The 16,038-nt window shown below is 41.6% G+C and overlaps 2 protein-coding genes across 14 annotated transcripts; both read right to left on the minus strand.

Moving 5' to 3' along the window:
- Window positions 1–272: 272 nt before the first annotated feature.
- ccr6a (chemokine (C-C motif) receptor 6a) lies at window positions 273–4,418 on the minus strand. The gene is made up of 2 exons (XM_076996431.1): window positions 4,235–4,418; window positions 273–2,692 (listed from the first exon to the last, which is right to left on the minus strand). The coding sequence occupies exon 2, from the start codon at window positions 2,684–2,686 to the stop codon at window positions 1,547–1,549; it is 1,140 nt and encodes a 379-aa protein (XP_076852546.1). The 5' UTR covers window positions 2,687–2,692; window positions 4,235–4,418; the 3' UTR covers window positions 273–1,546.
- Window positions 4,419–4,560: 142 nt separating this feature from the next.
- Window positions 4,561–15,820, minus strand: cep43 (centrosomal protein 43). Of its 13 annotated transcripts, none has more exons than XM_076996422.1 (21): window positions 15,707–15,820; window positions 15,231–15,284; window positions 15,014–15,069; window positions 14,844–14,931; window positions 14,511–14,648; window positions 14,385–14,411; window positions 13,647–13,703; window positions 13,228–13,298; window positions 12,800–12,855; window positions 12,601–12,662; window positions 12,324–12,404; window positions 9,757–9,819; window positions 7,728–7,930; window positions 7,337–7,405; window positions 6,977–7,054; window positions 6,581–6,670; window positions 6,296–6,417; window positions 5,387–5,461; window positions 5,210–5,243; window positions 5,035–5,122; window positions 4,561–4,722 (listed from the first exon to the last, which is right to left on the minus strand). In XM_076996422.1, the coding sequence occupies exons 1-21, from the start codon at window positions 15,788–15,790 to the stop codon at window positions 4,648–4,650; spliced, it is 1,671 nt and encodes a 556-aa protein (XP_076852537.1). In that variant the 5' UTR covers window positions 15,791–15,820; the 3' UTR covers window positions 4,561–4,647. The 13 variants fall into 13 exon arrangements, 11 of the variants coding, with proteins under 11 accessions (XP_076852537.1, XP_076852536.1, XP_076852534.1 ...); XM_076996421.1 differs by having other exon boundaries at window positions 7,337–7,402; window positions 12,800–12,864; XM_076996419.1 differs by having other exon boundaries at window positions 12,800–12,864.
- Between the last annotated feature and the right edge of the window lie 218 nt (window positions 15,821–16,038).

Consider the following 16,038-nt stretch of genomic DNA (forward strand, 5'->3'; position numbering starts at 1 on the left):
TCAGTAGTTTCACAGTGGATGTGTATGTGTTTAAATTTGACAGAGTGAGAGACTACACACACACACACACACACACACACACACACACACACACACACACACACACACACACACACACACACACACACACACACACGCAGTATATACACAGAAAGAAAGACTGATTAATTGTGTTTGAATAATTTAAATTTGAATACATTATAGACTGAATAATTGTGTTTGAATAATAATGGAAGTGCAGACATGCCATTTAACACGGTGCTGGAGAAGAACCCTGTGAATATGCCATTTATTAAAACCAGACATTTCTGCACATTTCACCATTGTATTAGCATTCCGTCAGCATCCAGTAGATTGAACAGCTCTCTGAATGAACAGCATGGCTGTGTTTGGTGAAGTGCTCAGGCTCTCAGAGGTTCAGTGGTTCCGCTTTTCTTCTCCTTAACTGGATATTCAGTAGATTTCAGTAACTCAGTTCAAGCTCAGCAAACGCCTGACTATACTGTAAAATTCTGCTTACAGAATGAAAAGAACGATATAACCAATACAATATAAATCACTACCTACTTCCAGTAGAACGTCTGGGCATTTAACCAAGTTTTAACCATTTATGAGAGTGACGGAGACGTGTCTAAAACCTGGTGCTGTGTTCAAGAGAAGTAAGAGGATGATCAAATGGAGAGACATGCCACAGGGATGGGAGTAGTACCGCACATCTCTCTTTCAAAACCCATTCAAATAGGCTGGATGTTAAATTTACAGTGCATCAATGTGGGACAGAGTTTGAAACTGGTACAAGCCTCTGATCTGAGCTGCTCTAATTGGTCCGGCTGCATACGGCTGGCTCGGGCCGTAGCCAGGTAGAGCTCTGGTTTTAGTATCTGGTTCAATTATGAGGTTGAATCACAACGTTGTGACGACTGAATCAGAAACGGCAAAATAATATTGGGTTTCAGTGGGCTGTAATATATATATATATATATTTTTCTTATGGTCAGTTTTTTAACTCTGCCCCTTTCCACTGAAAACAAGCAGGACGAGAACAAAGTTAAGAACAAATTGACCAACGATAATATCGTAAATTTCTCATTAGCACCACCCAGTGGACAATATGAGTAACAGCGAATGTCAGCGCCCCAGAGCCACGACGGGAAACCTGCTGTAGGCTCACTTTGATGTGCAGAACTGAAACTTAAAATAGTTTTTGTTTCTTCTTTTACTCACATATTGTTAATCTTGTTCATTCAAAATCAAAATTCAAATCAAAATAAAAAAACTGCTGCATAATATGAAAAAATTTATATAAAATGTAAGTTCAAAATGCATAAAAATATTATCATAACACACATTCCTTGTCTACATTATCTTCATACAAACATATATATACTAAGTGGTTTGCAAATTATTTTTTGTTTGTGCATTTTCAGATAACCAACCATAAAAAGCTTAAAATCTGATTGTGAATACATACTGGACTGAAAGTTTCCCTATGTGAGCTGAAAGTAAGCTGGAGGACGAGCAGTAGAAGAAGTGGCTCGTTTGTGGTTCACATGGTGAAGGAAGTGGCGTTCTCATAGCTAGAGCCCTCCGAGCGCCGGGAAGAGAGGTAGGCCTCCGAGGTGACCCGTGACGTGCGCCGGGCCCCCATGTACCGCTTGCCCAGACACCAGGCGTCCTCCAGGATCTTGCGGAAGTGGTTCCTGAACTTGACGCCGACGAAGGCGTAGAGAAGTGGGTTGAGGCAGCAGTGCAGGTAGGCCAGACTCTCGGTCAGCACCAGCGTCAGCTGGGTCCTCTCCACCTCGTGGCAGTCGTAGAGCTCGAACATGTTCACAACGTCGTAGAGCAGCGTGGCGTTGTAGGGCAGGTGGCAGACCACGAACACCAGCACCACCGTGAGCACCACCCGCACCGCCTTGTGCCTCTGGAAGTTCTTGGCGCGCAGCAGCGTGATGAGCACACTGGCGTAGCAGAAGGCCATGACCAGCAGGGGCAGACAGAAGCCCAGCGCCACCTGCGTGCTCGGCACCAGCAGCTTCACCCGCCGGGCCGTGTCGTTCTTCTCGAAGCGGAAGAAGCACGTGTACTCCTGCTCCAGGACGGGCCCCGTGCTGACGTTGTCGTCCTCGTCGGGGAGCGTGACGGTCTCCTCCGTGTCCTTGTAGCGCTGGTAGAAGATAAACGTGGGCAGGGCCAGGCCCAGGGCCAGGAGCCAGACCGCGGCGCAGCTGACGTAGCTGTAGACCAGGGCCTGGGAGCGTAGCCTGAAGGAGCGGCGCGCCTGCACGATGGCCAGGTAGCGGTCCAGACTGATGCAGGCCAGCAGGAGGGTCCCGCTGTACAGGTTGATGCTGTAGACCCCGCGCAGGAACTTGCAGGACCAGTCGCCCAGCGCCCAGCCGCTGTGCTCGCTGAAGATGATCAGGGGGAGGGCCACCACGAAGAGGATGTCGGTGATGGCCACGTTGAGCAGATACACGTCCGTCATCGACTTGGTGCGCTTGTAGAAGGCGTACGTGAGGATGACGAGGGTGTTGCCGACGAAGCCCGCCACGCAGATGACGGAGTGGACGTAGACCTGGAGGAACCGGCGAATGTTCAACAGCTGGGGCATCTCACATGGCTCGATCACTTCTCCGTACGTGTAATTACCGTCGTCGATAGAGTCACTGATGGTGGAATCCATTTTCACCTGCAAAATGTGTGGAGACAGGAATATATATGGCAAACTGAAGACAGATATATACATTCATATCTCTTGCATGAGATGTGATCAGCTGTAAATTGCTGAAGGAGCATCAGAACTAAGGATTTAACATTTCTAGAGTCAAGGCACCCTGATGGTAACGGACACTGCATTAGTGACATCTGCACTACTGGTTGTTACCACGGCAGAAAGGAAGTTCGAGAATTTTAAAAGAACTGGGTCTTGTTTGCCAACACCATCATGGTGTTAAGATAATTGTAAACGAGTGTCCTGTGTAATACAGGTTCTATCATTTAAATGTTGATCATTGATTTATAATGCTTTTTTGAGAAGCACTGTGATCTACTCTCTCAGAACCCTATAGAATTAATGTTAAGATTTAAGCATCTGCGGATATGGACATAAACTGCTTTCGTCTCCCACAACTTTAGAACCACTTGGCTTGCTTAGATGATGAAGGGCCTCCGTCTATAATAGTGGTGAAGCTGCTGGTCACTTTGTGCAATTATATCATGTCGCCATTAATAAACAGGACCAAATGTTGATCCCAAATGCCAATGTGAAGTAAAATTGCGACAGATTCTAAATCGAATGAACGTAACGTTTATTCATATTATGGAACATGATGTACATGTTTAAACATTATAAATATTCAGAACATGTATGACAAAGTATCAGGATGAAAAATGCACAAGCCCAAAAGTTGCTTTGAAATTAGTGACATTTTCATAGTGCAGAAAGAGGAAATGTGCAGGAATCAGGTCATGAACATGCTCTCAAAGCACCAGAAAACCAGACTCCTAGTTGATGACCTATTTAGACCATACAGGATTCAAAAAGATCAAGACCTAATGTTGCAGAACTCACACAAATTGCAGTTATCATCCCCCCCCCCCCCCCCCCACCCGACATATTTCAGAAGCTGCTCTACAGAAGCTGCACACTTCTAACCTTTAGATACACTCAATTTTTATCTTTCAAGATGTTTAATGGAGACAGGTTCTGTGGTTTAATGTGGGCTTGAAACATGTTTCGTTAAAAAAAAAAGAAAAAAAGATATTCATTAAAAATAAAAGTTCAAAAACTCAAAGGTAGAAGATACGTAGAACATGTATGGGAAATAGTTTACATGCCAAGAATAGTAATTTGTTGATGGGTTAAAATTTCAATCTCTCTTTGAATTATATATGCGATTTCAAAATGTTTGTCTTTGTTATGAAAAAGAGGACTTGGTAATGTGCATAAATACCTTACTCTGTGTTCGTTACGGAAAATGATTTATGGTTAAGACTGACTAAGTATAGAACTGGAAAGAAAAAGTAAAAATATTTGCAATAACAGTGCAAAGATTAACCACATTTACACAATGGCAAATACTTAACCAAGATTTTTATAAACGTACATAGAACTTCGGAAAACATAAAAAGTGACATGGGAGTTACTTAGAACAGCTTGTTTTGAGAACATTTTCTGTCAGAATCTGAAGAAAATCTACAGAGAGCCGAGATGAAGGGGAAAAGCACCTACCCGTCTAGCGAGGAGTTCCGCGTAATCGTGAAATTGTCCAGTGCGACTGTGCAACTACCAGCGTGCGCGCACATATGCTGCTCTGAGGTGGAGTCAGCACAGATATGGTCTGATATGGTCTACGGTTTTCTGGAATGATTGCCATCTACCACTGATGCTTTTTCGCCATCATCGTCACGCTCACTGGGCTTCTAGTCACATGATCAGAGTAGCCTTTCGCTAAATAAGGGTGGGGGGGCAGGAGAAACTGTAAATCTATGACTAGACTCAATTTGTGACTGGAAAAGCAGCCAAAAAACTGCAAAAAGTAACCACATGACGGGAACTTGGTGCAGAACAGTAAAGCTTTAATAGAAACTGCTGATACAGCTCGTTTAGACAATTACATCCTTAAATCTGTGAAAGTCGGAGCATCAGGCCACGTCTTCCATGTAATCTCCTCCTTCGCTCGGCTGAGACACGCTCACGTCCTGAGTGATCTCCTCAAGCTGGGAAAAGACGTGACAGGGACACGTTTAACCACCGCACGTGAAAGGACACCATGACCATCAAGACCACAACACACCTGTACGCACGCGGACAACCACACACTCGCAGAGAGATCGCACAGCGGAACAGCAACCTTCATTCACACCTGGGTGCTCAAAGTCGCTTCCTCCTCACTTCCTCCTTCTCAAAGACCCTTCCTTGTCAACATCTCAGTCTCACTTCCCGCCCCCAGTACAATGTACAGTGCAGCACAGAGAGGAGCCTCTCCGTCTCAAAGCCTAAATTTGGAGAACGGACGGGTACGTAGGCACCTTGTCGCTGAGATCAGGTCCTTCGATGGAGACCTCTTCAATCTCCTCACCAATGCTCAGCTCGCCCTTCGAGTTCTCAGATCGATGGCTGCAACGGGAACGGAGAGATATGGTGAACTCGTAGTGTACGGAGCCAGAGAGCACAGGTATCGACACAAAGCTAAAGGAGACTTACCTGTTGAAGTCGTCATCGTAGTCAAGATCTTCATCTGTGAAGATGATAAGAATGGAACGGTAAAATTTGATGCATAGCGATGTCATAATATAAAAAATTAAAAGAAACGTACAAAAACAAATAAAGTTACGTTCAAATATAATGAAGCAATGCTTCAATGAAGCAAACGAATGTTACCCAGCAGAGAAGATCCAGGTTTCTCATTCACTGCTTTAGAATCATGAAAGCCCTTTTCTTTGGAATCTGGTGTACCTGAGAGGGGAACCAAAACACTGCGCCATCTCATCCTGATGCCAGACATGTTCATTCAGATCCCTGCCGCTCCTGCCTAGGCTCACCTTCTCTACGGCTGTATCTGATAAATACGCAAGTCGCTCTGGTTAACAATGTCAATAACACAAGAGGGCACAAGTGTGTGTGGATCATTTTTTAACCCGTTTGTACAGATCATGAATAGACGTGGCTGATAGATGCGGCTGCCTTGATTGTTCAAAACTCTGTAGGCTGGACTTTGTCACACTTTGTGATTTTGAATATTGGATTATTTGCTCTGATTTCAGATGAATTCGTTAGAAGCTGAACCAGTATGACTGGGGCTTTTCCATCACAGCTGAGCTGCAGTCTTGTGTCGTGTGTCTCCAACACTCTCCTGATGTGTGAGTGGCTGCTGTAATGACCACATGAACTTGCCCATAAACCCCCTGGAGTGTAAGTGCACCCTAACATAAAAGTGCAGGAGGACTCAAGCCTTTCTGCTCATCTCTTGGGCCGGGTGTCTACTCTCTGGTTGAAACATTGTAATATAAAGCATTTTTTATAAAGCATTCTTCCTTTTCAGAACATTTCATGGACTGAATTGGTACGCAATTGAGCTTCTGTGAATATGAGCCACTGTTACTTGTATTCGACACCATTCCAGTACATGATGCGTATGAAGCTAAAGCTTCAGGGTTGGACCTGCCAAAGCTGGTTTAGGGTTAATTGTATGCTGCATAAACAGGACTTACAAATTAAGTGTAAACATATTTACTGAAAACATCTGCAGGGAAGATGCACCTAGGGAAAGGGTTGCAGCAAACTGCATACCGTTGTTGCTGGAGACTGGGTCTCTCTGGCTGTTGTCTGCAGATCCACCTGCACTCTTTAACGCAGGGCTGTCCGACATGGCGGAGAGAGCATCTCCTGCTGCCCTGACTGCATCTGTCCTCCTGAGACAGATCGAGAGTGAAGGCGCTTAGCGGAGTGGGTGCGTGCGTCGGAGGGTGTGTGTGCCCTTCATTCGTGAGACGGTCGTGTGGGAGGGGGGGGAAGCAGAAAGAGGAAGCTGGCAGGAAAAGGAGGGGGGGGGGGGTGGAAACGGTGCCGGCTCACCTGGGCCCGGCGTCAGGGCAACGCTTGGCCCCGCCCTCCGAGAGTGCAGCCTCCCCATCCCCCTCGGAGTCAGTGCCCAGGGCAGACAGGCTGAGCCCAGGGGAAGAGCGCACACACAGACACACGCGCACATGCACGCAGAGGAACACAGTCACGGGGGAAACATGGGTGAGATCAAAAAGATACGCAAACATGCAGAGGGGGAAGAAAATAGCAAAGGTTGAGAGAGGACCATAATGAATGAAGTCAGTGAGCTGATCGACCACACAAGCCAGTACCGGATTATACAGTATATAGGCCACTGTGACTGAGTCAGTGGCATCAAAGGGCAAGAGAGCCCGAGTTGGCATCAGTGGGCAAGATGACTGGCGCAGTGATCACCACATACACACTCACTCATTCAGGCTGGCGCCCCTCCTCATTTGGGAGAAGGACGGCCCAGCCAGGCTCTCGTCCCTCTGCGGGTGCTGGCTCCTTACACGACCAGGGGAAAGAGCAGAGACGGACCCCACACACACACACACACACACACACACACACACACACACACAAAGTGACAGTACGAGAAAACGAGAAAGACAGATAAAGGGAGGAACAAAACTAAACAAAAGGCAAAGGAAGGAAGAGCTGAAGTAGGCAGCCAAGTCCCCACTTTGCCACGTCCCCACTTCGCATGTTTGGAGCTGGTGCGGAACCCACAGCTATCAAAAGTCAGCATCCGAAGCCAAACACCATAAGAGAAAAGGAAGTACTTACTCTTTCTGACTAAAGCTCTTTTCCCTGTGTCTCAGCCCTGAGTATGCCTTATCTGTAGGGGGTAAACTACTGGTCCCACATGCGGTGATGACACACACAAAAAGAGAAGACACATGAAAGTGAGGGTCGTTGAATACAAAGCCAGTTATCTACGCCTGACCTGTGACGAAGCTGGAACAATATTAAACTTCATTCCTAGTTCACATCTCAAGACAAAGGTTTGCTTTCATTTAAAAGTAACACTGTGCAAAGCCTTTTGGGATGTCAGATATCAGCGTGTGGAAAAAGTTATTTTTCCTAACTGCTGTCACTGCTAAGCTAGATTTCATTTCTGGTGCTCCATAGTGGAGGTCAACCAGTTGTTTAAGTGAGTTGTTTAAGTCTCGCTCACCAGCCGTAGGTCTTCAGTGGTTTGGGAAGAGGATCGTCAAAGAAGGAGTCTCCATCGTCCTCCTCGTCCTCCAAGCCCAAGTCCAGGGGCTTCCTCAGGGCAGCGGGGTGGTTCGTGGCGGGCACGAGGCCTTCACCGGCCCCATCTGCCAGCCCCTTGCTGTTCTGGGAGCCCAGCTGCTCACTGGAACTCAGATCCCCAGCCTGTGAAGGTCAGGACATCACCACGCCAGACCACATCAGCTGCAGGGCAACCAAACGAAGGCAGCACCGTGCTCATACGTATTTCAAGGATTCAAGGATTCAAGGAGTGTTTTTAAAGCCTTACAAAGCACTTGGAATGAAGCTTAAGATAAATAAACTGTCAAAGTGAAAGGTCACATGAGCCGTTAAGAGAAGCATGTGAAAATGGGGCCAAATGTGGGTTTGTGCAGCTGACCTAGAATGTTATGATAACGTAAAAGAATTTCAGGTTACATAGGGTTGTTGAAAAAACAACAGGATATCCTCAAGTAAAATTAATTTTTAGTGGTTTTTTCTTCTTTTGGCACGAGGACATCTTTCGAGGACTTCTCATTATAGTAAACATTGTGGGTGACAGTTACAAGAACAGTAGGCCGCTACAAAGTCATTGCTCAACATGGCCCACATTAAAGTGCCAGCTATGAGCAACTCGACCATGTAACGCGTAATTTAAACAAATGACAATGTAATTCCTCCACAACAGACGTACTCTCCATAGATGCAATACAAAGGTCAGGGATTCGACATGTTCTTGTCCAACTATACTATGAGTCAGGATAATGGCATAAAGTGATGAAGGGGAAAAAACCCCATAGAACTTGTATACAAGTAAAAAAAAAAAAAAAAAAAAAAAATAAAACTATATATATAAATACAAATAAAAAATCTGCTAGGTGCTCAGTTAGAGGAATAGAAATAACAAATTTAGTGCTGCACAACTGACAAAAATCATTGTGATTCTCCCTCTGTCTAGGGGGCCTGGTCAGGCGTGTTTAAAGGGAAGAGAAGAGAGTGGTTAATGCAGTGAAGTTACCCAGACACGCATTTAGCTGATGAATAATGATATCTGTCTAATTGGCAGATGCTTGAATTTGGTTCAGCAGCCATACTAATAAAGAAATAGGACAGTTATGGCAGCGTGTAATTATTTTATTGTAGAAGCCCAAAATGACTGGTTGTCACAGAGGGCATGTCAAATATAACTACAAACGTTTTGGGCAAACGTCCATGAATGTCCGTTAGTCCAATACTAAAATCTAGGCTTGCATGCTATCATGTAAATAATTAGGAGACTACTAGTTTTTATAATACTAATATCATAAAGATCACAATATGTAAATAGATTTTTAATATCATTGGTTTTTTAAGTGCTGTGAACACACCGATCAACCACATGTTCTGTTTTAATGAAGGTAAGTCACATTTAAGGGGTGGCCAGTGTTTTTTTTTTTTTATAAACTACAATACCCATCAAAAAGATCATGTAGTAACAATTACGTTTTGTCTGGTTTATGCAGCACTACTGGGAATTAGGTCAGCAGCAGAGGATTAGTGATGATTCATCATGCAGCCCTACGAATTAAGGCAAGATTTAACAGTGATTTTAGAGAGACGCGCTGATTAGTTGAAGTTTCCTATGTCTTGAAGCAATGTGTTAAATAACTGGGTCCCACAAACCACTTTTAGGTGGCTTTGTGGGACAGATATGTACAGCACTGATACACATGCATAGTCATGGCCTGGGCTAATGGTGAGACCACATCAGTGCAGCCAATCAGCATTCAACTTTAGCACTCACTTTGTTAAATTGTATATATATTTTTTTATCGTAGGAGTGGACTGCATGTGTTCAGAATGGCGATTAAAAACCAGGCAGGAGGAACAAAACCCATCCGAGTTCAGAAGGTGTGGACCGTTGGTTTTGTTGCGCCCACTGGGATGGTGTCACCGCATGACGGAGGTGCAGAGAGCGACCTGGTGCCGGGTTTCAGAGCCCGTGTTTTTACCTGAGGCCCACGCGGCTCTTCCTGCACGGCACTGGCCTTTATAAAGCCCTTATACCTGGGTATCTGGGTGTGAGAACACAGCTATCAGTCTCCCTCAGAACTCCCTGCTCATCTAGAGCTCATCTAGAGCTCATCTAGGTTTCCAACAGAAGGTTCACAGGGTGCATGCCCTGCTAGAGTTCTCACTGGCCATATACAGAAGCCATTTAACCAGGAAAATCTGAAATCATTGGTAGGCGATAGGGGTGCACGATATGGACTAGAATTGCGATGTGCGATAACATTGTTGGATATCCCGATATCGATGTGAACCACGATAAATTAAGATTAAAATACAGAAATGTAGTGTCTCTCTGAACAGCAGCACGTTAATTTGTTTTGTTTTTTACTGTGTAATGAATCCAGAATAATTCCAAATATTTTGCAGGTTTATTCAACAATAGATTCAATCTAGGTTTATACTTTCACGAGTGAGCGACTCCGCACACCTCGTTAACCTCCGCGAACGGCGGAAGCGTTTAATCTTGCCGTGTCACATTCTTTGCAGTGTTGTCCGAAACGATATGTAGGCCTAGTAGTATAAAAAAACACCCCTCAAATACAGGGGAATGAACTTTTAAATGACCAATTTTAATGTTGCTTTGTGTTTCAGGTTTGAAAAGTGCTGGAATTTAGGCTAAAGTACTTGAAAATGCTTGAAATTGTAACTACTTCTTTTCACAACAAATATCTGTCTGACTGAACAATTCTCTTGTATTACGTTAACAAATACGAGCCTCTTGTAATTCCAGGACGAAACATGAAAGAACGTGAAGACGTTAAGATTGGGCGTTTTGAAAATAAATATCCATTAAATAATGTGATAAAAAAGCGAATTATTTCGAATCATTTAGAGTATATGTATAAATACTTAATTCAATTAAGTTTAACGTGCTGGGAATTATTGAAATGGACCTTGAAAGTGACGTACAAGTGCTTGAATTCCACCTTGTATAGGTGTATGAACTCTGCAAACATGACTGTTCTCATTGCGCTGAGACGCGATGGCCATTGCACACGGGCGAAGCCACCGCGATTACGTTATTTTCGCCTCCCGGACCCTCGCGCCGCATCAAGTGTAAACCAGGCTTAAACCAAATCGCGTGTCTGATGAGCGTGTTCACCTCACTCCAGGGTTGCCAGGTCCTACAAAAGTTTTCCACACAAAATCTGCGAGTGTAAGTTGTCTGCGGGGCGGGGAAGGGGGGGGGGGTGGCGAGTGTGAAATGGAGACAAATTATGTATTATATCGCGATCAATTCTTAGTGTTGACTTGTAACTTCCGCAGTAGCCCAACTCAAAAGTAGCCCAAAAAACCGCACCCCGCGGCCCCAGAATTTTTACCCGCGGCTGGATTTTCAAACAAGCCCAATTTGGCGTGAAAACCACGAACCTGGCAACTCTGCCTCACTCTGCCTCTTGCCTACTTACGTCACGTGATCATAGTCTGCAGCGCGAATAGCTCCCTCTATTGCTGGACGAGGATAATGCAATTTGAGTTTGCTGTTATTCAAGGAGTTATCGTGGCTCTTTCGATGTGTTTATCGTGAAATTTCACATCGCGATAACGATAAAAATACGATTAATCGTGCAGCCCTAGTAGGCGACTTACAACTGTACTCTGCGCCATCATCGTGTGGGCAGTCCCTTCACACTTGTTTAATTTATCTTGAAAGTACTTGGCAAAAAACACTTTTTCATCATAACATTTCATCACTGTCTTTACAGATTCATGTACTTAATTAGAATGATATACTTGAGATATTAATCTTGGTTTTTATTCTGAGTTACAATATACACAGAAGAGCTTGAGTCACTTGCTGTAGCTGAGAGTAATTTCATACCTACTCACTCATGTATCTGCTTTTGAAACTACAGGAAGTTTCAAAGTTTTTTAACACGAGGTACCGTTATGGTTTCAGCACTTTGAATTTCTGTATTTTCTTTCAGCAACTAAATATAGTAAATTGGTTAATGAGATCAATCAGATTTTCTGTTAAACTGGAATATATATGAAGAATGAATTCCTTTAAAATTGTAAGGCCAATCAAAAATACATGCATAAAATATGTAGGTATAAATAAACAACATCTTTAGAAAAATAAATAGAAACAATGTATTAAAACAATGAACATTCCTTAAATGTTAAACAATACAATAAACACAACTCAAACATTTCTATTTGTCAGGAAAAACCCATTTGACTCTTTGGTAAAATAAAGAAAATGCTTTGATATGCTAATTATAACTATAGATGAACTGTCTGCACATTCTCAAGATACTGATGTACAAGGAAATTAAACATGTATCTGAGAAAGAGGGATGACTTTTTTGTTCAAATGGGATGTGGTTTATTGAAGTGGAACAACAATATTAAAGTCTATTCTAAAAAAATTATAAAAAGTAAGAAAATTAATCACAAGTGCTATATTTCATTAGGTCTGTTCACTGACAAAGTTAATGAGAATTCAGTAAAGTAAAACTCTTGAGTACTCAAGATGCTCAAAATGATCAAAATGTTCTCTCACCTTGCTGGTAGGTGATGAAGTAATCCTTTCCTCAGAAACCTTTCCAAACGAGTGAACTGTATCACCAACATCACTGGTAATCTGAGGAAAAATGAATAAATAAATAACATCAAAAAGGTGGTGTGCATTCAAGACAACACAACGCTGTGAAATAGTATTTTCATACATGTGATTGTACGTTTTTAAAGAAATTAATTGGATGACATGTTAGATTACCTCATATTAATATTAATTTTAGGCTTAATTAACTTTACTCATGATTTGAAAGAGGACTTACTATACTTCTGCACTGAGTAAAAAAACGTTTGTACATTCCCAAAAAATCTTGAAAGTCTATACCTGAGGAAGAATAGCAAAAACATTGATAATAAAACACTATTTAAAGCACATGCACAATAAAAGATTAATAATAATTTTACTATTACTAATACTATTTAAAGCATCCACACACTAAACAATAAAGCTCAGCTACTCACAACTATTCATGTCTTTGTCTCCTAGTTCATCTGTGATGTATCGCTCCAACATACCTCTTCCCGTTCAGCAACGGCACAAACACACAAATATTTACATTTAAAATTTGTTGGAATTCTCTTAGTGAGCAAGGATTACTGTATATAGCAATCATGCGCAAACTGACCATATATATAACCTCTGAATTGTGAAGTAATATTGCATTCCAATAGAAATCGATTCTTATGTTGAATGTTATATAGTTATTCATGTTTACTTGTACCGAAATGGCCATTACCACACTTGTGGTGTGAACCACAGGCATATTTGATTTCAGAACAACTGGTGACCAAAGTGTAGGAAGTTACCTGTTTCAATGTGGGTAGGGGGTGAGACTGAATTACACAAAAACAGGTTTCGGTACTCTCAAGTATCATGTCTTCCAGCTTACCTGCTAAAACTAGGAACCAGCTCTGAGAAAACACCAATCACTTCATCCTTGCTTATTCCACCAATCCTGTCCTGGGTAAACATACAACATATAAATAATGCAAGTAAAATAAAATAAAAAAAAGCATACAATGGTACACCAAGTAATATTTTTATATTTCAGGGTCTTCCTCCCATCTAGCAGATTACATAAAAAATAGATAAATAGTAATAAAAAAAATAATAACATTACTGTAAAACTTGATTTGTAATGAGGTCAACATAAGAATTTTAAAATAAATATGGAATGTCAATTATTACATTAATTGTATTTACATACAATTAATCCATTATGACATTTATACCAGCTGAATTCATTATATTTTAACATAAAGACCAGCAGACATATGAAACAATCACACAGAAGTAATGAAGGATCACCTTGTCTCGACTGTCATATTTTTTTCGTGCTTCAGCTATCTGACGGGGAGACAGGTCCTAAATAAACAACAGTCTTTTAATATGGATCTGTCAGAGTGGTGGGATAGCACTCGTATATATGCAAAACAATTTATCTGGCTGAGTGAAAATCACACAAACGTTTTAGCACAGTGGCCTTCATCAGCGTGTTAATATAAATCTGTACAATTTACTTGTCAACTAGCTATAAACTACCACTGCAGATGAGATAATTTAGAAATATCATATATATTTGATTGTGGAAATAATTGGTATGCATCTTGTAAAGAAAGTACAGAGAGTTGGTGAGAAGTGGTGTGATGTGACATCGGTTTAATATATGCATTTCTCAGAACAAGTGAGTGGTGACATGTAAATGTTGCTGTGACTGCTGTAAAACTAACAAAGCATTATAGCAAACGCACAGAAGTAGGACAACCTTGTTTTGCAAAACCTAGTTGAACAGGAAGGAATTTTTTTCACAGCACATACTGAACATCTAAAATACATAATTCTTCCCTTGTGTGACCTGAATAATAATGTTGTGGTGTAAAATGTGGGGGTAAGGAAGAGATATGAATCAACCTAAGACATGTTCTCCAACCACATCTTAAAAGTCGTTCAAAAGCTACCATTATTACAAACCTGGATGTAATCATACCTGCATTTACTGTATTATGTAGGTGTTTAAAATAGGTTACAGAAATGAAGATAAAGTACCTTGGGAATATGCATTACTCGATCTCCCTATGAGAAAGAGAGAGAGAGAGAGAGAGAGAAAATGTAAACTGTACACTGGGGACTTTAGCAGTTATTGTTAATTACTAGGAAAGTCAGCAAGATCACCTCAGAGAAGACAGAGGCTTTCTCTTTATGTCGGACTCTCTTTATTAACTCAACAAGGAGAGGGCTACTCTTATTCCATTCGGATTCGGAGAGGCCAAGCTCTCTGATTAAACTTTCCCGACTGTCAAGGACACTTAACTGGATAAAAGAAAACAGATTAAAACAAACAAAAATAAAATACACTGCCATATATGTCAACGGTCGAACCAGGATAGTTAAATGTCTAAGTAAACTCAGAAAAATAAGAAATTACAAGCTCTAAATTTTTCCATCTACAATAGAATTACACTTCTTCTACATTTGTTTTTATCATAAGTAAAAGAAAACAAATACCATGTTAATTTCAGGTTGAAAAACCGCAATGGTAAAGTCTAAATTGAAGACTTGCAGATAGTCAGTGATTAAACTGGCAACGAGGCGTCCTGCACGAAACAAAGCACAGTTATGCTATAAACAAGAAACTTTGTACATTTGAAATATGATACATTAATGGATATCACTTCCCATCTTTAGTGTTGAGACACTTCCGCAGGTTTTCGTTTACAAGGGGAGTTTTATTCTAAGGAGAGTGGAAAAAGTAGCATCACTCAGAGTGAAACATGCAAGCATTGACTTGCATTGACAACACATATGATAACCTATTATATATATATATATATATATATATATATATATATATATATATAATATATATATATATATATATATACTGGTCGTTACCTCTACTTTGTCCTGTTCCTCTAAGGCGAGAAACACAGCGGCTCGTAGCTCAGCCTGTCAAAAAATTTGTTTCATTTTATTTATACATTTGATTATTTGTGTACAGGTTGCTAACCGACAACTGACTGCTGTGGCTGTTTAGCTTGCGCAGTTAGCCAGCTACACAGAGAGAGAGCTAGCCTAGAAAGCGAATTAACGAACTACAACTTCAGCAGTCACTTGATTTCTCACAAAACAACCTGTCGTAATTCCTGTAGAAATGTTGAGTTTTAATGAAGTTAGTTGAGCTACTTAACCCACCTAACCTACTGGACTAGCGTGCTAGCTAGCCGCTCCCAGCCCTGTTTGTTGTCATTCAGTGTAGCTAGCTATCAACCCACAACAACTTGATAGCCAAACCATAAGTGTCCATAACCAAAGTGTCAATCGTATTTCTGCTAAAAATATTATGTTTTAGTAAAATTTGTTATAAGTACCTTAATTTTATTCAGTACGCCATTGTTTTCCAAATTTTGAATCAATAAGTCTCTCAATTCTGTGTCCTCTTCTGTAGCAGACATCTTCGGTTTGTCTCATAGGCGCCCTCTGTTGGTTATTGTTTTTACAGCAACACCGGACCATATTGAAGTTGCAGGGTGTGGGATCAAGGAAAGTATTACAACTTTGATTCAAACTGTTAAATGTAGCATTTTATTGTTATTTTGTATAATTCACAATAATTCAGTAAACCTCCTTTATCTGGTTTCTGGGAATAGTTTGTAGCCTATTTGATTTTCCATCCCTCCCATTCAGGACCATGAACAACTGA

This window comes from Brachyhypopomus gauderio, unplaced genomic scaffold (genome assembly GCF_052324685.1).
Source record: "Brachyhypopomus gauderio isolate BG-103 unplaced genomic scaffold, BGAUD_0.2 sc525, whole genome shotgun sequence".
In the NCBI taxonomy this organism is placed as follows: Eukaryota; Metazoa; Chordata; class Actinopteri; order Gymnotiformes; family Hypopomidae; genus Brachyhypopomus; species Brachyhypopomus gauderio.

Coding starts and splice junctions, on each gene's coding strand:
- ccr6a (XM_076996431.1), bottom strand. CDS start 2,686: ATGGATTCCACCATCAGTGACTCTATCGACGACGGTAATTACACGTAC.
- cep43 (XM_076996419.1), bottom strand. CDS start 15,790: ATGTCTGCTACAGAAGAGGACACAGAATTGAGAGACTTATTGATTCAA. Junction 14,932..15,013: donor TGTCTCAACACTAAAGATGG/GAAGTGATATCC, acceptor GTTTCGTGCAGG/ACGCCTCGTTGCCAGTTTAA. Junction 7,055..7,336: donor AAGAGCTTTAGTCAGAAAGA/GTAAGTACTTCC, acceptor TGGTCGTGTAAG/GAGCCAGCACCCGCAGAGGG.